General features: G+C 28.5%; 2 protein-coding genes across 3 annotated transcripts; both read left to right on the forward strand.

The window, feature by feature from the left end:
* Nucleotides 1-6,727: 6,727 nt before the first annotated feature.
* Nucleotides 6,728-16,000, forward strand: LOC103578466 (protein spaetzle 4). 2 transcript variants are annotated; one of them, XM_008559577.2, is made up of 6 exons: nucleotides 6,728-6,994; nucleotides 12,449-12,633; nucleotides 12,852-13,007; nucleotides 13,087-13,779; nucleotides 13,880-14,002; nucleotides 15,551-16,000. In XM_008559577.2, exons 1-6 carry the CDS (start codon nucleotides 6,965-6,967, stop codon nucleotides 15,792-15,794), a joined length of 1,431 nt encoding a protein of 476 aa, XP_008557799.1. In that variant the 5' UTR covers nucleotides 6,728-6,964; the 3' UTR covers nucleotides 15,795-16,000. The 2 variants fall into 2 exon arrangements, with proteins under 2 accessions (XP_008557799.1, XP_053596582.1); XM_053740607.1 differs by lacking the exon at nucleotides 6,728-6,994 and adding an exon at nucleotides 10,845-10,903.
* A 2,909-nt stretch (nucleotides 16,001-18,909) lies between these two features.
* On the forward strand, nucleotides 18,910-25,173 carry LOC103578470 (prion-like-(Q/N-rich) domain-bearing protein 25). Its single transcript, XM_014440270.1, has 7 exons — nucleotides 18,910-19,032; nucleotides 19,114-19,213; nucleotides 19,296-19,493; nucleotides 23,019-23,267; nucleotides 24,012-24,173; nucleotides 24,869-25,117; nucleotides 25,160-25,173. Exons 1-7 carry the CDS (start codon nucleotides 18,910-18,912, stop codon nucleotides 25,171-25,173), a joined length of 1,095 nt encoding a protein of 364 aa, XP_014295756.1.
* Nucleotides 25,174-26,138: the final 965 nt, after the last annotated feature.

Genomic DNA, 26,138 nt, shown 5'->3' on the forward strand with positions numbered 1-26,138 from the left:
TTAATTATATATTTCTTCAATTCTTTTTTTTTTATTTGACTAAATAATTGTTTCATTGAAGTTTTTAATTATAAAAAATTTGAGACCGTATCAACTAAATTGAAGAAATATTTGATTGCCTTAAGTAATTGATACTTCTATTAAATTGACTACTAAAGTGTCGCAATAGTTTTTTTTTAAATAAGAACTATCAATTTCATTTAAGAAAAAAAAATTACTTGAGTATTTATGAAAACAAGACAATCGATTACTTGAATTTAGTTTTTTTTTTTTTAGTGCATTGAAAATTTATTTTTAAATAAGTAGGTGCGCATACTTATGTACGCACGTTAAAAGTTATACTTCTTTAGCCTGAAAAATTTTGATACTTTTTATTAAAATAAGAAAAAAAGCAAACTTCAAAAAATTTCAAGGATTTTGTAGTTAAAGTCGCCGAGTAAAACCGTAAAAATAATAATTTTATAGGAAATAAAGAATTTGAAAATTTCTTGTATTATTCATCTAATATTCATTAATTATTAGATCGTACCACTGCACTTTACGATGTTCAGTGTAATACTTTGCTTATAGATAGATAGATAAATAATATGATTTATTTGGCCATGAAGTCATGACTTCTTGCGGCGATCAAAAGCAAAAATACATAAAACTACATAGTATAACATACATTTTGTTCTTATGTTCCTTTCTACAATTTCAATAATAGTGTTCTCAATAATTAAACTCATCAATTTACACTTTATGTGATTATATATAATACAATATATACATATATCATACATGATACTATAATAAAGACAATATCTAACACAATAATAGAATATGAGCTACAATCATAAATTCATCAATTCATCTCTTGCTCAAGGAAATAATCATAACACGCGTTTCTAAACTGAATAAATGTCGGCATGATAGTACATCTTGGTGGCAAAAGATTCTAAACTCTAATTGCTGTGACAATGAAAGATTTGTTATATTTAACAAAACGACTATTAGGCAAAAGAAGGTAATCTCCGCGAATATCGCCGTAACGAAATCGCGGTTCTAGTAGCTGTAAGCTTTTACCAAACAATTGCGTTTGATTTAGATATATAGCTTTATACATTACATACGTCACAAAAAATTCCCTACGAGTTCTCAATGTAAGCCACCCTATAGGTTCCTGTAGTAACGAGTAATATATGCTCAAAGCGACTGACCTGAAAGATAAAACGTTTTATTTTCTTTAAACAAAAAAATGCAATATTGCTACAAAAAAAAATGCATCTTGCTTCAAAAAAATATCTCTTACTTTAAGAAATATAAACTCTTGAAACAAGTGATAATTTTTTGATTTAAGCGTAAAAATATCTTGACGTGAGAGAAAAAATTTTGATTCAAGATGAAAATTTTAAGATAATTGTTTACTTGGTGTAAGTAAATTTTGATTTTCCGAAACGATCAAAAAAATTTCTTGAATCAAGAATATTTTCCTTGATTCAAGTTAACTGTTTTTTCTATGCACGTGTTGATCTTTGTCTATGGCCTTAGTTGCTGTCTACATGTAATGTCACTGAAGGCTACTACACAATAGCAGCAGAGGCAATATTATTGTAGTTACCAGTTTAATCTTAATTTCTGTCGTAAAAATATTATCATTCATTTTTAGTTGGGCTAATGTACGCATATTCCGTTAACAAACATTAGTGACTTGCTCATCCCACGAAAGTTTACAATCTAAAATTAAACCCAAGTACTTAACCGATGAAGAATACGCAATATTCAACCTATTGAAAACTAACTTAGATACATTCTTACATTCAGCACCATCAACTTTTTGCGGACTTCTAAAGATTACTGCCTTAGTGTTAGATACATTCAAATTTAAGTTATTAAGATTACACCATTCAGATATCTTTTCTATTTCATTATTCAACATATTTAAATAATTTTCAATTTCACATGCTTAACAATGTGAGTAAATAACAAGATCATCAGCATAAAATAGGTATTTACAGTTTTTCAAAATTCGTCGTAAATCAAAAACATATGAAGAATACAGTATTTTATTGTATTGTATGCATATGTAGGGACATGTAGGCAACTCATACCTTCCTACTGAAATAATTTGAGTCAATTTTAATTATTAGATATGAGCATAGGAGGTTTATACTTTTATAATTTACAAATTTTAGTCTCATATAACCATTAAGATAAGTTTATATGTGAATTTTTACAGCTATTTAATAAGTTGTTTTTGATTTGATGTTTATATTATATTTAATTTTATCGACCGCGAATTAATTCAATGCACAAAAGTAGACCAGATAGAATTTTAAACTCAAGAGAAAGTGAATACCGACCGAAACCGTATTTATTTTTAATTCATCCGGATATTCATTTCATTTTATTAAAAGGGTTCAATCCATAATTAATAATTATTGCTAATTTTATCTAACGAGGTTTTTGAAGCCTCATTGTCAATTTAAAAATATTACCATTCAGAATTTAATGAAATTTTACATATTAGTAGATAATAAGAAAAAAATCTAACTAAATTTTTAAAGAGCTACTGAGTACCCTAGGGTGATCTAAAAAAACCAATCTATCGAATTTACGGCTCTTGAAGGTCCTATATACCAATAGAAAAATTCTCCCGTTGGGAAAACTTTTTAACTCAATTTTAAAAGATATCGATAGCCGTTTGAAATTTCCCATTTAAATAACACGCAAAAAAGTTTTTTTTATTAAAATTACTATAACTTTTGAACCGTTTGAAAGAAAAATTCGGCTCTCGGCTATTTTTGTAGGGCATTTGAGTTCCTAAAAACAAGTCCTTGGAATCGAATTTCTGAACTTAATATTTCGTATACTTACGTCATAAAAGTGTAAAGTAAACAGAATTACCCGGGAAAAAATGTTCAGACATGATCATGCGTGTTCGTGTATGGCCAGGCCTGAAATTAGACATGATCGTGTTTGAAGCGTTAAATACGTTCAGACCTTATCATGCCTGTTCATGACTGAAGTATTAAATATTTCGGCCCTGATCATCCATGACTATGCCTGTTCATGTCTGACAATGCCTGATGAGGGAATAAATTTAAAAAAATTAATTAGCGATAATTACAGATGAATTTACCCTACAGTAGATTTTCAATGGTGCATGACCACAGTAATTTTATAATTTGAATAATAAAATATACCATTCATTGATGATTTACAAGTTTAATGATTGAAATAAATGTACACACAAAACATTCAAAAATTTTGTCTTAACATATTTGGTCATTTACATAATACATAGATTATTGCCCGCTACAAGCTTCATATAATACTCTGTATATTTTACATCTTTCAATAAGGGAAAAATAAAAAATTTATTTTGTTTCAGACCCGGAAAGAATAATTAGACCTGATCAGATCTTAACAGGCACGAGTCCTCAGGCTTATAATTGACACAATAAATGACGGTCAATTTAGGTTTGATCAGACATGAGCCTTCAGACCTGATCAGATATAAAACAAACAAGTATGATCAGGTCTGAAGACTCATGCTTGTTCATTTTTGATCTAGGGATGGAAAAATCTATCAAAGAATCGATTTTCGATTCCCACGTCGAGTCTGTTCATTTCGATTCTTGGAATCGATACAAAAAGTTGATTTTGATCGATTTTTGAGTGAAAATTAATACGCAGCCACATTCAAATATATTTTATTCAAAATTTTCAAAAATCCATAACTTTTTGAAAAAGCGATATAAAAATTTGAAATAAATCGTGGATGTGTCTTTCAATAAAGACTACAGCATGTAAATAAATTATGATCAGATCCACGACCTCGGCAATTAGTGTGGAATGCCCCATACATTAATGTCCATAGCGATTCTTACTTCAGCTAATGTGAAATTTATTTAATGTTTATTTGTTATTTAACATTAACAAAAGTGTATGAATTTTTTTAAGTATTTTTATACAAATATAATTTAGATGCTATTAAAATGTCAGCTTGAATCAAGCACTTCGTTTTTATTATATAAAAATACAATTTTTGGGTTGTTTGGTTCTATATTTTCACTTCTAATAGTAACGGGCTTATTCATTTCTGTCTTAAAAATTTTCATAAATTTCATTTAATTTTATACTGATCGTGAATCAAACAGATTATCTGACATATTTTTTTTGCAAATTAGCGCTATACGCAGTATCTACTTCACGAAAAGGATCAGCCAAACATATGATTTATTATTTATCCATTCTAAAAGTGTTACCGTGCAAAATTTCAAAGTGCAACAAACACTTCATTAAAATATGTCACCACCTCTCGGACCAATTTGTCTCGGACGAATTTATCTCAAAGTCGAATGTTAAAAATCGATTCTTGATCGAGTTCAAAAACTAAAAGTTGATTCTAAAAAATCGATTTTTTTTAAAGAAAAGTCGATTCTCTATTAGAATCAGAATCGACTTTGCCATCCCTAGTCTGATCATTTTTTCCCGAGTTACTTGTTAACTGAACAACACAAATTTTGTGTTTATTTTCAAATAACACAAGAAATGTGTGTTACATTCCAGATTTTCTGATCATTTAACATAAAAAATCTGTTAAAGTAAAATAACAAAAACAGTTTGTGTTGAATTAACAGATTTCTGTGTTGAAAATCAACACGAAAAATTTAATCAAATAATTTTTTAACACAAATTCACAAAATTTCTAACTGTACTTACATGGATTCCTATGTAGATTTTTACGATGATTTCCTATGGAAACCTGCACCATGTCAAAATTTATATCAGAACCTTGTATGGATTAGGAATTAGGAAAACAAAAAGCGCCACGTTGTTGATACACATATACTATAAAAAGTATTGGTGTTTTTACAAACTTTTCTGATAGCGTGCAATACCTTTATACGATTTCTAATTTAGTGTTTTATTGAAATTATTTGGAATTTCTAAAAAGATGTAATACTTCTTGAGTTAATTAATAAATCAATAACTTATTACAGATACTGATATAAAGACCATCAACTAATCAATTTTTTGTTAAAAAGTATCCTGCTATTAGAATAATAATCTACTGTTCTTTTATTTATATACGCATATAATAGACAATAGACATAGAAATTGAGATACCCCAAACTCTATAGATATATAGAAATTACTAGGGTATAGAAAACTAGATTCTCACGGAAAAAAATAATATGTGAAAATGACAGAAATGAGAATGTCAAAATGACATGGATAGATTTCGTTACATTTACAAAGAAAAACTGTCAAATTTACAGGTATAATATGTGAAATTAACATAACCATACTATGTCAGATTTACAGATAAAATCCATCAAATTAACAAAAATAATCTCTAAGAAATTGATTATCAAGTTATATAAAATTTACAAACCAATTCTATGGTTTGCAGATTTTAACAATTATTTTACATGAATACCTAATGTTTTTAGGTGAAACTTCAATTTTTAGAATATTTTTTTGTGCATTATTTACATTTTACGAAATGTAAAATTCTTACTCATAAATAACTATTTCAATTATTGTTCTAATATGAATTTCATACTTTTTTTTTTAATGAAAATTTTGCATTTTTTAAATGTAATTGTTACATCGAAAAATTGTCAAGTTAACAGTTTCCGATTGACAGTTTCCACAATGTGGGAATAACATTTTCAACTTTGTAAAATTGACATTTTTGGGTTGACAGCGGTAAATCTGTAAATTTGACAGTTTTTCCTGTAATTTTGACAGAGTCGTTTTTTCCGTGCTTATATGAATTTCCCACATGGAAATCCAGATACTCATAGTTTTTCGCATTGATTTTTATATAGATCTATACACTCCTATATTAATTCCTATGGATTCTTACATAAATCCATACTTTCCTATATGGAATCCTATGGGTTTCCATACGATCCCACATGGATTTTTTCGATCGGGTATTAAAGTTTATTTTTTACACAATGAAAAATGATTTTAATAGACTTTTAAACAAGTAATAACCGTTGCACGTGCTATACGATTTAATTAACAAATATATCACACAGATATATATTATTTATTATGTAAAAATAGTATGCGTTTTAATTAATTGACAATTGAAATCAGCTTTTACTGCACGACTCATAATGCAAAGCATTAAAGAGTGCTCTACGATCGAAAATTTTTTAAAAATGAAATCAAATCATTACAATATTCCATTATTGTAAATTGCTCACATTTATTTTAAGAAATTAAAATGTACATGTATAATCTCTTAAAATGCATTAGTGAATATTTGCTATTCATAGTGAGGCCGTACTTATTCATTTTAAAATGTTTTCTTATCACAAAATGAAAAAAACCAATTTTTAAAAATAATAATTAAGAAAAATCAGGATATTTTTCTTTAAAGTTACAACGTCGATTCCGGTGACACACATAAATAGAAGTGCGTTAACGGTATTCTACCAAGTGACCTACTCTTCATGGTTTTCTTTCTCTCTTTACAAAGTATTTAAAATCATTAATACATAGCCTTTCTCTATCTTTATTCTCGCCTTTCCACGATCAAGCAAGTGTGCACGACCACCGTTTCACTTGAAGGCTTCAAGACAAAGTCAATGTCTGGTATTGCGTATACTTTTTCCACTATAGAACTTTTTTTTATCTTCTTCGTATCATTTGTTTCTCACCTTTTCTATCCTTACACTCTCAAGCATCAGATTATACCAGCAGTAATGAAAGCGCCCTCACCAGTTGAAGAGGTGCTTCTGTTAGTATAGCGATACTCAATAGTAACTTTATTTGATAACACGCTAAACATACGCACTTGTCAAAAGTCAAATTAATATACCTTATTTTTGACATTATATCATTGTAATTAATTTAAACATCACAAATAATATGTTTATTGACGGAATTTGATCATCGGATGTTGTTTTTTTTCCTCTTTGATAAACCATTGAGGATTTTCTGTTATTAATAAAAAATTATGAGTGCATTGAGTTTAGTTATTCTACAGGTGAGTAGTATTTAAATGTTGTTGAAATTGAATTTTTCCACGCTTGATATACGATATATGGTCGGAATATCACTGTAAATTTTAAACTCAAAATTGTTTGTACTATAAATAAAATTCGTAACTGCTATTCATATTTTTATTTTTACAAATAAAATAAAAATAATCCACATATACCTGTACGAAAAAATATTTATGCAGGCGAATTTCATATGAGACATATATGCTTCATATATGCAATTTGCCCGCATATATATTTTTTTCGTATGGCTAAAATATTCAACGATTACATGAAAAAATAATCACAATGATTTATACTTATTATTGTTCAGAAGAGTGTAAAACAAACTATTGTTTTCTGAAAAATAAAAAAAATTCTTAGCTTTCTGATAAAGATCAAAATAAAATACCAAATTGTACAATCATGGAAAAATAAATTTCCTCATTTTTATCGTAAGTGCCATAGCTTTTTTTAAAAAATGAAGCTTTACTACCAAACAAATCATATCTCCTTATTAACTTAGAAACAATCTTGGATAGTACTCGTCGCTTGTATATCCAACGACTTTCAACTGACATTAACATATAGAAATTTGATTAATTAATTAAAAAAATAAAAGCACGTCCAAAAAAAGACAACGTAGTTACAATTTTGCTAGAACACAGACTAAAAAAATGGGTTATAGTTTTTTTGAACTTGCTGCCTAACGAAAATTATTAAATAAATTTTAGATTTAAAAATTAGAAATGCTGAATGATAGTCTTGTCATAAAGAATTGGTTTCGGTTCAATTTTCAAAAATCAAGTTTTGAACAAATTTTGACGTTTTGAGGTCATAGAAAGCTATTCTGATTATTTTCAAGACATAACTTTTTTCGAACCCAAAGAGCGCGAAAATTAATTTACGATACTATTTTCGATATCAAGGAGCTCGAAAACAGTGGGATGTTTTGGGGCTGGCCCACAGGGTCAACGGTTTTCCAGATTTTTTAAATTCATATACTAGTGAAATTATAACTACGTTGTCTTTTGTCCAACTAATGCATTAATTGTTTTCTAATTAATTAATAAAATGTTAATACGGTTATGACAGATTAAGGTCATCGAATATTCAAAAAAAGTGGAGGGGGCACCGTAGAAGGATAGTTTAAAGTTTTAGTAAGTAGTTTATCCACGATTAGAAAAGATCGATGATGAGGCCCATAAAAAATTTTCACTTTGGATTTAGTAAAATGACCTAAATATAACTACGTGTTAGAAAGATATAATCGAAGAAAATTACATACTAATCATTTTCCTGTTACTGCCTCGGTTATTTTATATTTTTCATTATACGTCTCTTGAAACACATTTTCAACGCAGAAATAATTAAACGAATTATTTGAACTGAGAATTCTGAAAAACAGTAAATAGCTATTTCTAGCTATTTTATATTCTAACTTTAAAAACTAAAAAAACCTTTATGGCAGCCCGAATTCAAAACACAGTAACTGGCATAAATAAAGTTTTTGAAATATTTATTGAATCATGATCACACTGACACAAGACTCCACTGGAACTAAAAATACTAAAAATTCGATTTTGAAAAATTTTTCCCTTACTGTGTTTTTCCCACTGAGTTGCATTTCATAGTGTTGTAAAAAGTTGACACTGATTAAGATGTAATAATTTTCTGATTTCGTTTAGAGTTTTAGTAATAAGTTGAATTTTTAAATATCACCCTTAACGAAAAAGCTTTTGATTTACGAATATAAACATAGTTGTAGGGGAGGGAGGAGCAAAACGGGAGGGGGGGGGGTATCCCCAAAATTGTATAAAAAAGGTTTTTTTTCGAACATTCCAAAATCACTTTTATAAGTATAATTGAGCATTATTTTGAATTTATTTTTATTGTTTTAGAAAAATTTTGTTTTTGTAAAAAAAAAACATTGGGAAATCAATTTGATTCTTTTTCTTATCAATTTACAATCAAAGAACTCCCAGTGTCAAATTATTTTAGATGTATTTCAACAATCAACTTGAAAATATTCACAATTTTTAAATAATTTTGAAATGTAATTAACCTTCAATAATTTTTTAATCTATTATTTTAAATAATATATTATTGCTTTTTCAAAAATATATTCCTTATAGAATTAAAATATTAACTAACCATGTATAAGAAAATTATATTAAAAATATTCAAAAAATATATTTCAAATAGCTAACTTTTGGCCAATTTTCTATATTTTAAATATATTTAAAATTTAAAAAAATGTGTCCGTACAATGATATAAAAAATATATATGGGGCGTTCCACGCCAAATTGGACATCAATTAGCTTTTGCACCTCAGATTTTTTTGAAACTTTTTCATCTGTCAGTATAGGTTGAAAGAGGCCTCCATGATTTTTTTCAAATTTTTTCTTCCAACCGTTTTCGAGACATCGAATTTTGAAAAATGTAGAGATTTTTTTTTTCAAACGCCTATAACTTCGCGAAAAGTAGTTTAAATAAAATTTTCAAAGACACAAGAAATGTTCGTTTTCAGACATCTTTTCAGTAAAGAATATCAAAAAATTTTTTTGAACCACGCTTCTATTGAAATTTTAACTTTTAAGTATAAACTATCGATTTACAAAAACACGTAGTGATCGATTCTCCTCATAATTTTTCACAGTAAACTGTCATCTATTCTACAACTTTTCCAGCTATGCTCATAATGGGACAACGATGGGATCTATTTTTTTTCGATTTTTTAAATTTCATATTTCAGTTTTTTTTTAAGATAACTGTCTAAAAAAAATATCATGGTAAGGATTTACTATTAATAATTATCTGATACACAACTATGATCAAAATATTCAAATTTTATTTACACAGAACAATGATAACTAATGAATCAATAATAATTAATTAATTTTGTCTCTTTGAAAATTTTATTTAAACCGCTTTTCGCGAAGCTATAGGCGTTTGAAAAAAAAATTTTTACATTTTTCAAAATTCGATAATTTGAAAACAGTTGGAGGAAAAAATTTGAAAAAAATCATGGAGGCCTCTTTCAACCTATACTAAAAGATGAAAAACTTTTAAAAAATCCGAGGTGCAAAAGCCAATTGGTGTCCGATTTGGCGTAGAACCCCCACTATATATTAACAATATATTTATATTCAAAATTCGGTTTGTTTAACTTTAATAATAATAAATATAAAAAAAAATTTCAAAATTCGTTAAAAATGTTATTTTTTTAATTAGCTTTTTTATAAAAATAAATTTTTTTCACCATGTACTGGGAGGTTAAAACTTTAATGGGAAAAAATAAGCTTAAATTATAATTCATTTATATTTCGCCGCCTTACAGCTATTAGCTTATGAAATCTTGCATTTCGTTCGTAAATTTGTAATTAAAAAATTAACATGTAAATTACACATCTCAGCGATATGGATTCGCGCTTATTTTATTCTCCAATTCTTTCCTTCAACAGGGGTTCGCACTTTTCTCTCTATTACACTCAAGTTTATGAACGGTACTACCTTTGTTGCACTTATACGGTAAATGGAAACTTTTGCTAAGTTTTTCTCTTGAACAAACGAATGTTATGAAACAATTAAAGCGCACTTCGCTAAATTAGACAGTTATGCATCAACGTGCGGTCTGTGTTTTGTATTAAGAGATTTTGTTTCCGAAAAAAACTCAGTCGAAAATAACTGATAACCCCCTGTTAATGTAAGATAATTAAATCAGCTTATGAATATCGATCTGTCGCAGACATCTAACGTCCAAAATTTGAATGAAAATTAACATTCAATGACATCTTGCGATAGAATTTAAAACTCATGAACTGAATATTTTTATTTATTTATCATTTGAGTGATCTAACCTTGTCATATTTAACTTTTATTTTAGACAAATAAATTAGATATATTTTTTATCGTAAGTAGAATTAAAAATTAGAAAAGGATACATTGAATGTTCCTTTTTGCATTGATTCTAAGCTTTTATGTCACTATCTTCGTGAGATATTTGTACAAGAGATTTTATGTGGGGTCATAGGGTATCTCTCTCGCACCTAGTTCTACGGACCAAAAGTATCCAATTTGAATATTTTTTTTTTATTTTTTTAATGATGAAAGTTTGAATCATATTAATCTAGGCACTTTTCTGAATACACCTGCAAAATTTCAGAATTTTTCGTCCATTAACTTCGCCAAAAAATGTGTCAATAGGATATTATGCCCAATCGGTAATAGAAAACTATACCACATCTTCAATCTTTTACTTCAAAGTAAACAGTAAGAACGGTTATCAGATAATTTTGTCCAAACTTTTCTCTAAAATAAAAGTCTTAAGTGCAAAATAAAGACTCAGACTCGATACTTTACTCTATGAACTAGCAAAGTGCACTTCAATTTTTTGATAACTTCCATTTGTTTACGAGAAAAACTTGAACAAAGTTTCCATTTACTGTACAAGTGCAACAAAGATAGTACCGTTCATCCACTTGAGTGCGAATAAAGAAACCAATGAGAACACGTCTTTTAAAGTACTCCGATTTGACCCTTCCCTCCCCATATACTTATTTAATCTAAAAATTGTTGTTCATGAAATAGGGTAGGGTATTCTTTTACTTGTCGGCTTACCGAATTGAAAATATTTTTTAAAATCGTAAAAATTATTAATTTTGTGAACCAGCCTAGGTACTTCTTATCACTTTGAACTAAAAAGTATTTTTTTTATAATAAAGATTATAGAATACAATGAAATAGAATTAAGAAAAAAAAAAAAATAATAAAAATTCAAAACGATTCATTTTAGAATAAAAATTTTTGGGCCACTTGTGGTACCGATAAGAAGGTCAAGAAGATAGGAAAAGTATTAATAAGAGTAATAGCGAGCTTTAGAGACTTCTGAAAATGCCGCGACCGATTTTCGTAGTTAAATCGTAAGCCACTCCGTTACACGTTATATTTTTTTAGTGTTTTTTAATTTGAAAAAATTCACAAATATTGGATAGAAAGTTCTAAAAATATTATAATACCAATAAAAATAAAAAAAATAATTCATTTCATCTAAGTCAAAAAAATATTCATCGATAAGAATGGGTTTAAAAATCTATAAATTTTTGTTATGCTAGCGACCAAACTTGAACCAATAAGTTGAGTTGCCAAAAAATGATTATACTACACTATAAAAAATATTATATACTTCAAAATTATTGATAAATTGTAATGAATATTATTTATCTAAATTAGGAACTATAGTAGAAAGTAAAAAATTTTTAGAAGCTCACAATAATAATTAAAGTGCAGCATAGTAATTTTTCGACAACTCAACTTGCTGCTTTAAGTTTGGTTGGCAGCATAATAAAAATTTTTACATTTTTCTTCGTGTACCAATGCCATAAAATATAATTATATAGATATTCTACATATTTTAAGTGTATTTGAAACCTTATTTATGTTAACGAAATTATTTCAGATGGTGATAACACCATTTGCTGTATCTCAATTTTCGGAATCTAGTTATTCAAACTCATTTGGATATGATGCTTCATCATCATGTAGCACACCGTTTACAAGAAGTGCAAAAGTATATTTTGAAAAACTTCCATGTGATTTTCAACGTCAAAATTGGTGTACCGTAGCTGGAAAATATTACCCATGGTATGATTTATGTATATTTATTATTATTGGGCTTTTTAAATACTCGTGAATAACTTTTCGCTGTAAAGATTGAAAATTTTCCAAAAATTAGGAGCTTATACTTCCAGTAAGAATTTGGATTATAACTGCATTATAATCTATAAATTATTAATAAAATATAAGTGTACTATTTGACAAAAAAAAAAAACTTGAATTTAATTGAGATTAATTATACTTAGGCATGCTGTTAAACGATTTGTCCAAGAAAATCAAGGCTTAATGAGACGGATGTATGGTGATGAAAAACATATTATTGTTCTGAAAAGTGAACTAGAAAAAAATGATATTGACTTTGAATTTGATGATCGATACCAAAAAGACTTTAATAGCGCTCGGTAATTATTTAGATAACAAAAATGAATGATAACTTTATTTTTAATCTAATCAAATAATGAAGTTTTATAACTATTTTAGCGGCTTTTTACATGACAATGGTCACAATCATGAAGAAAATGATTATCAAATTCCTAGATATAAAAATCAAGAGACTAAATTTATGGAGAAACTACCGAAGCTTCGTGATTTCACAAAATTGCATCCGCAGTTTACCGTAACTCCCACCTATACGTCTACTAAAATAGTTTCGAAGGAAAACATTTTTAATATAAGTTCAAATCTTTCAACAAAATTATTTAAGGCTACATTTATGAATAAATCAACTGAAGAATTACAAAAAAATGACTCAATTAAAACCAATGAAAATAAAAAAAATGTAAATTCAAATGCGACAGTATTATTATCAGATTTAGCTCGAGTTCAAAATTCTAGTGTGCACGAAACCTCAGATCTTTCGTCAACAACAGAAAATGATTTATTAAATTTAACAACTATCAACCCATTCAGTACGGAAGCTACAGAAAAAGCAATTTCGGATCCTGAAAGCTTCCCTCATACTTCAACGATAAAAAGTGATCAAATTATTCCGATTACTGAGAGAAATGATAAAGACGAAATATTAACAAATGAACAAAATCAGCAATCATTTAAACCACATCCAGATGATAATTTATCGGAAAATAAACCTAACAATCCGAATATAGAAGGTCAATTATTTCAGGATGCAACAAAAGAACAAACTGAACGTCCAGTCCTCAAACTTCGGGGAATGTATGTACCCACTGAATTTTAATTCAAATATTAATATTTAATTATTCCATACTTTTATGAGCTTAAAAATTATTATTAAAATAATGCCTATTCATTATAGAAATGCATGCCCAGTTAAAGAAGAAGTTGTTGCACCATTTTGGGCAAATAATACACGTGGAGAAGTTTTAGCTCTTTTAAATTTATATCCTTTCGAGCAATATGTTCATTGGGAAAAATGCACGTAAGTAAAATTTTGAAAGATATGTGATTAAATTTATGGATTGTCTCGTCATTAAGTACATATATATAAGAGTGAATAATTTAGTAACAACTATAATTTTTTTCGTTCCCATCTTAAAATTTCCCAGTAAATCCAAGAACAACAAATCTGAAAATCAGTTGACCTTGTGGGCCAACCCCAAAATTTCTCGCTCATTTTCGAGTTCTTTACGGTTAAAAAAATGGTTATTTTGTTGTTCAACCAAAACAAATACACTTAGCAAAAAAAAAAATTAATTTGTGTCGCACGATATTTTTGAACCGATTTGAATATACTTGGCGGCAATCGAGGAGCTCGTCAAGACTTGGAGCTGATTACATTTTGACTTTTGAGGCAAATCAGGCAAGTAGTTTATGAGTTATATGAAAAAACTCAAAAAAAAAAAAAAACATTTTTTAATTTTTCTTTTCGTATAACTCGTTAATTACTCGACTGATTGATTTCCAAATCTAATTAGATCTAAGTCTCGGTGAGCCCTTTTGATTGCAGCCAAGTTTGTTCAAATTATGATTGATTCGTTCCAAAGATATCATACGACAAGAATTAGTTTACACACACACACACGCGCGCGCGCGTGTGCGAGCGGACGGACGGATGTCCATCCGGAAATAATCAGAATGTCCTAGGAACTAACAACTTGCCTTTTTTTAAAAATTTTCAGTTTTCAAAGTGGGAACTTAAAAATATCATACCTATCTAAGCTTTTAACTTTATTTTTATAAATTTTATGGGTATCTTGATCAATTTTGAACCAAGCTGAGAAATATTAATTATTGACACGAAAAAATTTTGCTGCGATGTTATTTAAATGAAAAACTGAAAAATTTCCTTCGAAAACTTTTAAAATCAAAATTAAAAGTTTAGATGAGTATAATATTTGTTTTTTTTTTTTTTTTTTTAATAAAAAAAAATTTTTAAGAAACAAGGCGTACTCTATTCAACAGACCAGACATGTGTGTATTTGAGCGGCAAAAATATATGTTTGGGGTTTATATCAACTCCAAACGGTAAGAACACTGCTCTCTAAAATCTAATTAGTGAAAATTAGTGAATATTCACTAATTGAGAGTTTTAACATTTTTTAAGAATGAAAACGTAGATTACTAGATTATAGAGTAATGCATCGAGCCTTGTGCTTAGTTTTGCGATTAGAGGTTTTGTTTGAAAGAAAAGCTTAAACAAAAATTATTATGTATAGACCTTCCTTAATAGGTATGTATAGAGCAAGAAGAAGAAGACAAAAAACAGCTGAGAATCACTTATCGAAATCTGCTGAAAGTATATAAAAAACCTGATTATACGTTAATCCTATGCATGATCTTACCTGAGCAACTATAATTAAACCTGACCATGCATGATCATATACATGTACATCTGGAAGAAAAAAAAAAGTAGTTTCTACCAAATGATTCACCCTAATATATATTTATTTACCATTGAAATTTTAAAAAAATATTGTTTTTGTTGTTTATATTAACAGTTACTTTATATTACAATAATTTATTTTAGGCATGAAAAAAAACAGATGTATTGCAGAGAAGGATGCCGATGTGAACAACAATACAGACTTCATCGTCTTCTAGCTTATGATCCAAACAATGAATGTCGAGGAATTTTTAGCGACTGGTTCAAGTTTCCGAGTTGTTGCGTTTGCCGTTGTTATGATTTACCAATTGAATTTCGTGTAACTTCTCGTTCGCCTCGTGCACAAAGACAAAAATTAAATCTACGGAAATCAGTGGATTTAATTTAATAATTAATAATTATTAAATTAAATTTAACTTTATTTTTTTTAGTATTAACTGCAGGCTCATACCTCGAGATTTAATGTGGGACCTAAACAGTTAAAACTAAATATTAATGATAGTATTTTTACAAGGCTAGTGATTTGAATAATTCTTTTTTTATATTATTATTTATTACTATGATATTATAAATAACTTAATTGTTAATTTTTTAGTTCTTATGCACATTTATCATTATAGATAATAAAAATTTTTAATAACTTCTATAACTTAATAATTAAATGATGTACATATATATATATATATATATATATATATATATATATATATATATATATATATATATATATATATATATCAGAACAAGAAATAAATTGTCATACGTTAATTGTTAATAAATTAATTATTTGAAATAATTAATGCCATACTTATTCCATACATGGATATTTTTTACATAAGAAAAAAAATTCTTGCAATCATCCTGATACAAATTCCTGACTATCGCAATACTTTTTAACTATTAAATAGAATTTTAGACATCAAGAAAGAAAAGTAGAACATTCCAACCTGCGTGTGCGATTGCCTATAAACCTGAGCCAAAAGTGAAGATGGCAAACTCACGGGTTGGGGGGTTGGGGCATCCACATTTCTCTGTGGTGCACCATACCAATAGTATACGCATGCGTATACTATTTTCCACTAGATCTGGACTTAAAAAATTAAATTTTACTATCTGCTCAAGTGCAGTTCTGGTAAAAAATAATATATTCACCTCGGCGGAAAATATAGGACGTCCCAATTTGCAAATTTGCAATCCTCGTCTTCGACTCAGACGAATTTCACTTATCCAAAGTTTCATAAGCATTCAAATACATGTCTATAGTTATTAGGGTAAGATTCGTTTTGAACGAACATTTTTTTTTTGACTCTTACAAAAAAATATTGATGTATAGGATAAATACACCAATAGATGGACAAATATTATTTTAATAACCGATTATATAAAAATTAAGAATAAAAATGTAACATCCCATATAGGAAGCCCCAGAGTTGAACGACGGTGCCATGCCTGGGACATTATTGGGAGCCCATCTTGGCAAACATATACTGTCCCATGCCTAAGACTGGATAACCTAGCCTTGGCCAAGCCTAGAGTCACCCTAACTTGGGCCAAGTTTGCGTAACCTAACCATGGCCGTTGAATGGTAACCCTAACATGAACCAAGACTGAATGACCTAGCCTTGGCCGTCGAGTGGTAAACCTAACACGGGCTTAGACTGAATAACCCATACATATAATAAATTTTTTTATAACTATAATTATTTTTGATGATATAAAATAATTATTTTTATTTCCCATGACGACGTTTTGCTCGAAGAGCGCCACCCCTACTAAGCATGTGATAGATAACCGGTAAATTGTATTTGCTATAACTAAAATAAATAAATTAAAAATTAAGATGTATATTGCACGACTCATGATGCGAAGCATCAGTGTTTTTTACGATCGAAAAATTTTTTTCGCCTCACTTCGGCAACTATTTCAATTATTATACCCTTGTTAGTTCACGGAATTGAGATATATTGCATTTTATTTTGAAAATAATTAAATAGAAATTAGTTCCATACTTTCCAAAAATTTATTTAGTTCAATAAAAACGGAAGAAACATCAAAATAGTTTAAAAAAATTTCCTGTTCGTCAAGTCTGAAACCCGTATACATGATAACTTGCTGGAAAATTTGATTCTCTAGAAAAGAAAGGTCCTTTTAATTAAGTTACTCAAATTCTTCGCATGAGAAAGGGATTTTATTAATTTCATAAACAAACTATTTGTCAAAAAGTTTTCTGTAGCTTTTGAATTTTAATTTTTCTTATTTTTATAAATTTATTAATAAATTCATAAAAAAAAATCTGGGCGTCGGTTGACCCTGCGGGCCAGCCCCAAAACTTCCCGCTGTTTTCGACCTGGAATAGCTCGAAAACATTAGTGTAGATATATTTTCGAGCTCGAAAATGCTATCACATGCAATTGTTTTTCTATGATATTTTCAAGCTCTAACAAGTTACCTGTTATGCTGAAGTTTGAAAATTTAAGAATCGAAAATCATCAATGAAGCGGTTTTTAAAATTTAGTTCCTGATTATGTTCACGCGTTTTATTTTGTTCTAGAGCTGATTAGATTTTTAAGTCGATCGTATAAGTCGTTTCTGAGAAATCAATAAAAAACTAAAAAAAAATTTTTTTTTTTTTTCGTAATTCGCAAATATTTTCGAGTCTATTCGATCAAATGATCTGAAATTTTCAGGAAAGTTGACGGCCAACAAGCTCTTTCGATTGCCACCTCAACCAGCCAAATTGATTCATTAGTTCAAAAGTTACAAAGAGTTTACACACACACACACACACACACACACACACACACACACACACACACACACACACACACACGGACACGGACATCATTCTGAAAATAGCCAGAATAGCTTCCTAGGACCTCAAAACGTCGACATCGGATGAAAACTCGATTTTCGAAAATCGGGATGAAAACAATAACTTCCCGAAATTTTTGAAAATCGTCGATTTTCTTAGCGGGAAGTTAAAAAATTATTTATAACTTCTTTATCTAAATAAAATGTATTACTACCTCTGACGAGTTTTTAAATTAATTAACAACAAAAAAAACAATTATTTTTATTTTATGAGTTTAATGAACTTTTATTTCTTATGGATAAATGACGCTGTGGAGTAATATATTTTAGTTTTGATTCGAAGCCTGTCAGTCAGGCCAATAACAAGTTAAAAACAAGTATTAAGGTAAAACAATTTTATTATACAAAAAAAGTTTTTTTCTTTATAAAATGTATTTCATAATTAACTATTCTTTTAACCGGTTCAAATAGAAACTTTAAATACATCAGTGTTTATTATTTTTAATAAAATTATTAACACGTTGAATTTCGATTCTGCTATAAATATCTGCTAACTTTGATTAAAAACTCCGATTGAAACGCAATAACCGAAATTTCTTACTTCTCTTAGATATTTCAAAAAGTTTTCCAGATATTTGGTTCTAATACTAATATTTTTACATCTTAAAAAAGAAACATTATATTCCGGAAACATGTCAAAAGATATGAAATTTTTGATCATCAGTTTTATATTATCCTCATTTACAATTATTGTTAATTCTTTTTCATCAAACTACGATGACTATGATAATCAATGTGTTTTTAGAAATTCTCTAGTAAGTATTCTATACAAATTATGTTATTTCCATATAAATATTCAAGTAAAATTTCACTTGTGTTTTGATTGTCATTAATAGTGTGATCCCAGTACTCCGCGTTCATGTTGTGATCAAAAAGATGTTTGCAAACAAATTAATTCTCAACATGTATTCAAATGCATTGAAAAGACTGATATAAGTAATAATTTATATTCACATGTATATAATATATATTTCAAAAAGCACTGACAATGCAAATTAATGATATTGTTGTATTTTAGTAACATTAGGACAATTTTGTATAACGGATGAAGATTGTGACAGAATACGACATTCGAAATGTTCAACAGAAAAAAAGTGTATTTGCAGAATGAATAACATTGAACTAAATCAAACAACCTGTGCGCCGATATTGGGTGGATTTTGTTGGAAAAGTGAATTATGTGCAACAACCAATGCTGTTTGTATTGACAATGAATGTAAATGCAAAGATAACTATTTCCGACGATCTAACAACCAATGTATATTTAGTGAGTGTTCATTAGCTAAGATCATTCCAACAAATAGATTAATGACAATCATTCCAGACAATGAATAAATTTTCAATATTTATATTAATTTTTTATTCCAAAATATGCAATTACTCTATAAACATGAATTAATGAATATTCACTTATTCACTAATTCATGTTTAGAGAGTAATTTTTTAATTTTTTAATTTTCTTTATCGGGTTCTAAATGTTCCGCTTTGTTATAAATAATAATTATAAAAAAGTGTTGAAGGACGAATATCAGAGCTTCGAGTCAGCCAAATTCATTATAAAACAAATCTAGAAAGTGAATTGTTTTTTAATCAATTGAATATTCTTTAAAATAAAATTATAATAGCTACCTAATGCAAAAAAAAATGCGCGCGATATATACTACTAATAGAAATTAAGGGATATAAAAAAAATTGTAAATTTTTTAGTGATTTTAAATATGCTGTAACTCAGAGGAAAATGGTCGTATACCAAAGAATAGACAAAACAAATTGTATAGCTTCAAGTTTCTAGTTTTCAAATCTGGCTTTCAAAATTTTTTATCATACACGGTTCCAGAGTAACCCTAACAAAACCACCGCAAAAAAATTTTCCAAAATTTTGTTCGTTTTAGAAAAGGTCGATGGGCTTCAACAAATTGTTTTTGATTATCTAACCTTATGACTCTTTTAGGCAATTTTATGCCCTTTAATTTGCCGCTCTCGACGATTTGGCGCGGAGTTATGATTGATCAAAGAAAAAAAAGTCCATTTTGACTTTGACAACCAATAACTCAAGACATATTGGTCATACACCAAATGGAAATAGGTTTTTAAAAACTACAAAACATTCCTTATAAGACACAAATAGTGGCAATGTTGATTGAAAATAAGGTAAAAATTTGCATGTTGAGGGTTATTTGGAAAACTTGGTATCTTTGGATATAACGGGCAAACGAAGGATACCGTCGGGTTTTTTTAACTTCAAAGTGTCCTGAAAAAACCCTGAAAATTTCAAAGCACTGCGATTTTTCTTTCTGAGTGCTCCAAAGCTTCAAATTTATCGTTTTTGCCAAAAATCGTATAATGAGCGATTCTTCGGTTTTCAATTATTTCTTCAATTCACTAGTTTTTTTTAGTGCCTAGCTTTATTTCTGTAATCGAAAACATTAATTATTGGAAAAAATGAAAAAAAAAAAAAAATATTTCTGAGTTACAGCATATTTAAAATCGCTAAAAAATTTACAATGTTTTTTATATCCCTTAATTTCTGTTAGTAGTGTATCATAGTTATTTAAAACAAAAGTCATACTTATGCTGAGTTTAGTATTAATAATAAAATAAATAATAGCTACTTACTTTATTAAAGATACATTGGGTTCATACTGTGAGATTGATGAAAATTGTAAACAAGTTAGGTTCGCGAAATGTACGGACCATAAAATCTGTAGCTGCCCATTAAATACTTCTGCCATCAATTCAACGTATTGTGCACCACTTATAGGCGGATTTTGTTGGACAACAGATGATTGTTTACCTCATAATTCTTTCTGTGTTGATAACAGATGTCAATGTATGCCGACATATGTACCTCAATCTAATAACCAATGCATACAAGGTCCATATGATTGATTTAAGACATAATAAAATAATATAGTATTTGTAAGTTTGAAATAAAATTTTTAGCTTATTTATACATGCCTTGTGAAGACGATGAAGAATGTAACCATTTAATAGCAAATTCAATCTGTTCTAAAACTGAAGGGTGCATTTGTGACCAGAATCATTTTGAAAAAAATCATACCGAATGTGCACCACGGATTGACTATACCTGTTTGAATAATAGCTCATGTACATTAAATAATTCTATTTGCATTGATAATGTATGTCAATGTAAACCTAGGTTTTGGTATACAAATTTTAAATGTGTTCGTCGTAAGTAAAGCCATCAATACAGCAGAATACTTTTAATGACAAAATAATATTTTTCTGAATGTTATAAAAAATAAGTTAATTGAATAACTGTTGAATCACTTTAATGATCAATGCAGTTTTTCTCAATTTTCCTAATTAAAATAGTATAAGAATTATTGTGACTGTTCAAAATCGAAAAATTTTTTACGAGCAGGAGTTAAAAATAATTTCCTGCTATCAATATATATATATATATATATATATATATATATATATATATATATATATATATATATATATATTCATGTATACTATTTTTCATTCATCATAGTTTACTTGAATAAACCTTGCAAAGAGAATAATGACTGCAATCGAGTGAAATATTCAATATGTTCATCGGATAAAAAATGTGTATGTGATAGAAACTTCATCCAAATTAATAAGAAAACCTGCAGACCAATCCTTGATGGATTCTGTTCTAAAGACGAAGATTGTTTAGCTGTCAATTCAACTTGCATCGACAATAAATGTCAATGTAAAAAAAATTTTTTGAGACAATCTAATCACTTCTGTAAATTACGTAAGTTTAAACATATGCCAAGTTACCAAACCTATGGGTTAGCAAAATATACACTGTAAATCGAAGTGTTTTAATAAAAAAGACCCAAGTGTTTTAAATTTAAACACTTCGATTTACAGTGTAGTAGTTAGTTTTTCTGGTGATAAAAAGGGTTTGTTACAACAGACCTAATTATTTTCCAATGACAACTGTTTAGTCCTTAGAAAGTTAATTAATAACTCGGTGAATAGAACTAGTGACAAATTGAGCTCAAAATCAATCAGATGCAGCCTAAAGTTTACCTTCCCATAAAACAATCTTGTTCAAGGCTTGAGCAAGTCTGGTCTCAAGTTCGATAGACATTAGTGTCCTTTCCTATCTATGTGACTTGCTGCAGATACTTGTAGCTCGATTTCAATAGCAAGTCTAGTGCAAACCTTACACAAGAAATTTAGGCCAGATTGTAACTCAGTTGTGGAGGAAGACTATAGTTGAAAATAGTTGCACATGGCTTGCTCAAGGCTCAAAATTGACTTGAGCCTTGAGCAAATTTTCAGCAAGCCATGAGTAAGCATCTGCCGTAAGTTGCTGGTGTAAGAAATGTGTCAGAAACTTTTCAACTGAACCATATCTAAGATATTTTCAATATTCTTGTGTACAATGCCTTGAGCAAGACATGCACAAGACTTGATTACGATTTCTTGCTAAATGATCTTGCGGAAGACCCACACGTAAAAAAAGACACTAGTGACTAGGGATTTTGCTCCAGGCACTAGCACCAGAATGTTGCTCAACATGCATGTGTTACTGGGGTTCTGATTACTGAATGAACTATCTGAATCAGTTGATTTGCTTAGAAACTTCTATTAGCTGAAGACTTTACAATCATATAAATTTTGATGCAAACAAAAAAACTTCTTTGATTAAATACTGCCAATTTCTATACAAAAAAATATAAAATACATCGCGGAAATGAAAAATAATCATTAGTTTTTTTGAATTACGTTACAGCTAAACTAGGAGTATCTTGTAAACATGATTTCGATTGTAAACAAATAATGAATAGTCTATGCTCCGAAGATGAAAGATGTGAATGCATATCAAATTATGCAGAGTATAATTCTACAACATGCGCACCACTACTTGGTGGTTATTGTGCTACAAACAAATTATGTGCTCCTCTTAATTCTGTTTGTAGCTATAATATATGTATATGTGATGATGGTTTTTCATCAAACTCTAATGATAGATGTCAACGACGTAAGCTAATATATATATATATATATATATATATATATATATATATATATATATATATATATATATATTAGGGTGCTTCGTTTCTGGCGAAAGTAATTTTTTCGTTGCTCATCAAGCAAAATATTGTTTCTTATGCTGAAACAAAAATTTCCGCCGTTTAAGCTCTTAATTCCAATCCTAAGTACTTTCCATTTGATTTTAAAGATTTCCCATTTAAAATACACGTAGATTAAATTACTTTTTTATTAACTTTCTAATACTCAGCTGCATTTTATAATATGGATGCGGTTTTGGTCGCAAACTTTCGCAGGAAACGAAGCAACCTAATATATATATAAAGAAGACGTCAACATCATATAATTCAGTATTTAAATTTTCAATTGACTATTATTTATAAATTATGTGTGCTCAATAATTTAGATCAGTTAATGATGAACTGTGAGATCAATGACGATTGTAAAAGAATATATGATTCAAAATGTTTAAATCATACTTGTGTTTGTAAAGACAATTATGATATGCTGAATGAAACGACTTGCGCCCCATTATTAGGTGAGTATTGTAAAAACGATCAACAATGTGCACCCGCCAATTCAATTTGTATTAATAATCGGTGTCAATGCAACCTTGATTATATACGGAAATTTAATAATAGATGTATAGCAAAAACAGGTAATAACCGTTGTTGGTCTGAAAGCATTTTTCCATAGTTAAGACATTAATAAGTATTATAATTGGTAACAGGATATTTAAGAATATCATGTATTCACGACGATCATTGTGTAGGCATTAAATATGCGAAATGTTCTCAAGATAAAAAATGCGTTTGTAAATCTAATTATGTGCTTCTTGGTGACGAAAAATGTATAGCGCTTATAGGTGAATATTGTGATTCAGATGAAGAATGTATTTCTTATAATACAGTTTGTATCAATAATAAATGTCAATGTTCAGAGAAATTTACCACTAAATCCGTGTATCAATGTGACCGTAGTAAATATCTTTTTTAGTAATTAATACAGTATTTCTATTAAGAAAATAACGTGTTCATTTTATCTCTTAACTTTATCGAACGCTAATGGTATTTAATTGTATTTCAAAAATAGTTTCACTTGGTACAACCTGTGAGACGCATTATAATTGTGAAATATCCATAAAAAACGCCAAGTGTTCAAAAAATAATAAATGCATTTGTCTTCAGAATAGTTATGCATTGAATGAATTCGAATGTGTATCACCATTGTATGAATATTGCTCGAATAACCAAGAATGTCGTTTTAATTCTTCTATCTGTATTGAAAATAAATGTCAATGTAAAGATAACTTTCGATCTGTATCGGACAGTCAGTGTGTGCCATGTAAGTTATAAGTGAATACAATTAAGAACAGATTTTTAGAGACTTAAGGTAAGAGACTCAGTTCCCGATCAGGGAATTAGTACTCGATCACTTCATGTATCAAATCACTCTATGTTTACTAAATTTTTCTACGTATAGATATTCAAATACATGGAGTGATCGGGTACTAATTTCCTGATTAATTACTAGGTCTTTTACCTTACTGAATTTAATGAATTATTGATAAAATGATTATTGTTTTAGCTGGATTCTTGTATCATTGTGATCAAGTTTCAGATTGTGGTGATCCATGGCATAATAAATGTTCCGTTGATAAAAAATGTATTTGTAATAAAAATAATGTTTTGATAAACAAATCAACATGTTTGCCGCTCTTGAAGGGTTATTGTTGGGTAGATCACCAATGCGTAGTTGAAAATTCATTTTGTACTGATTTTCGATGTGAATGCCAACGTAATTTTATACCTGCATCTACAAATTTATGCATACCAGGTAATTTTAATTAGTTAAAGGCATTTACTGTAAAAAATTCAGTTCGCGGTGTATAGTCTGAATAATTTGGTGTGAAAATTTTCAACATCGACGGTGTGAAAGTTACATGACACAACGTGATCAATTTTTGGCCGTGTGAATTAGAACAATTACACCACCAGCGGTGTAAATATCACATTTATAGACACAATGAAAATAAGTTGTCGTTTAGGCGAGATAATAATAAAAAATGCATTTATAACAATTTCTATTCTGTTTTAAATTTTAATTAATATCATATCAAACAAAAATACTTGTAATAATAGAATGGCTAACTTATAAACTTCGAACCATACAATACCTTATAAAGGTCGGAGATCATTTTCACACCAAAAATTTTTGACAGTGTTTCTGAATATCAATCTTAATATACGACTTTGAATGAAGCTAAATTTTATATATATGTCTTTTAATGAAATTCTTGTCTATCTTTACAGTGTGAAGTTCAAATATTTAATCACATAATAAATAAGATATTAATTAAATGCTGCTAAATTGACTTTATATATTTAAATTATCATTAGTAAATGATATTGAAGTTGTCAGAAAAGCAAAATATATGCTATTTGTATTTTATACACTGTGAATTTATAAAAATTATTTTACGATTTTTTCTCAAAACAATTTTTCTAGAGATCATTTTAAGTTATTGTGTATTCTAGTTGTAGTTACTCACTGAAATAATAAAATTTATACATTATATTTAAAATCGTTGTTATTAATTCGTTATTGAGTTTATGTAGAGTTGATTAATGAAAAAACGATTCTTTATTTGCTCAAAATCTGTGTTCTTTATGAAATAAATATATTTTTAAACTGTGAATCTTACTCGAGGTAGTGGTAAAATATTTTAAACTGCAAGTTTTGTACAACCCGCGTGTATAATTACCTGCTTTCCTCCGTAGTGTGTATACGATTTTTCATCAGATTTACACTTGAAAGTTTGAATTTTTTCCACTGTTTGTGCACGGAAAAAAAGGAA

This window comes from Microplitis demolitor, chromosome 7, assembly GCF_026212275.2.
Source record: "Microplitis demolitor isolate Queensland-Clemson2020A chromosome 7, iyMicDemo2.1a, whole genome shotgun sequence".
In the NCBI taxonomy this organism is placed as follows: domain Eukaryota; kingdom Metazoa; phylum Arthropoda; class Insecta; order Hymenoptera; family Braconidae; genus Microplitis; species Microplitis demolitor.

Excerpts from the sequence above, each read along its gene's own strand:
- LOC103578466 (XM_008559577.2), top strand. The coding sequence starts at position 6,965 with ATGAGTGCATTGAGTTTAGTTATTCTACAG. Across the intron at positions 6,995-12,448 it reads TGAGTTTAGTTATTCTACAG|ATGGTGATAACACCATTTGC; the intron begins GTGAGTAGTATT and ends AAATTATTTCAG. Across the intron at positions 13,008-13,086 it reads AAAGACTTTAATAGCGCTCG|CGGCTTTTTACATGACAATG; the intron begins GTAATTATTTAG and ends TAACTATTTTAG.
- LOC103578470 (XM_014440270.1), top strand. The coding sequence starts at position 18,910 with ATGTCAAAAGATATGAAATTTTTGATCATCAGTTTTATATTATCCTCA. Across the intron at positions 19,494-23,018 it reads TGTTTGTATTGACAATGAAT|CTAAACTAGGAGTATCTTGT; the intron begins GTAAATGCAAAG and ends ATTACGTTACAG. Across the intron at positions 23,268-24,011 it reads TAATGATAGATGTCAACGAC|GATATTTAAGAATATCATGT; the intron begins GTAAGCTAATAT and ends AATTGGTAACAG.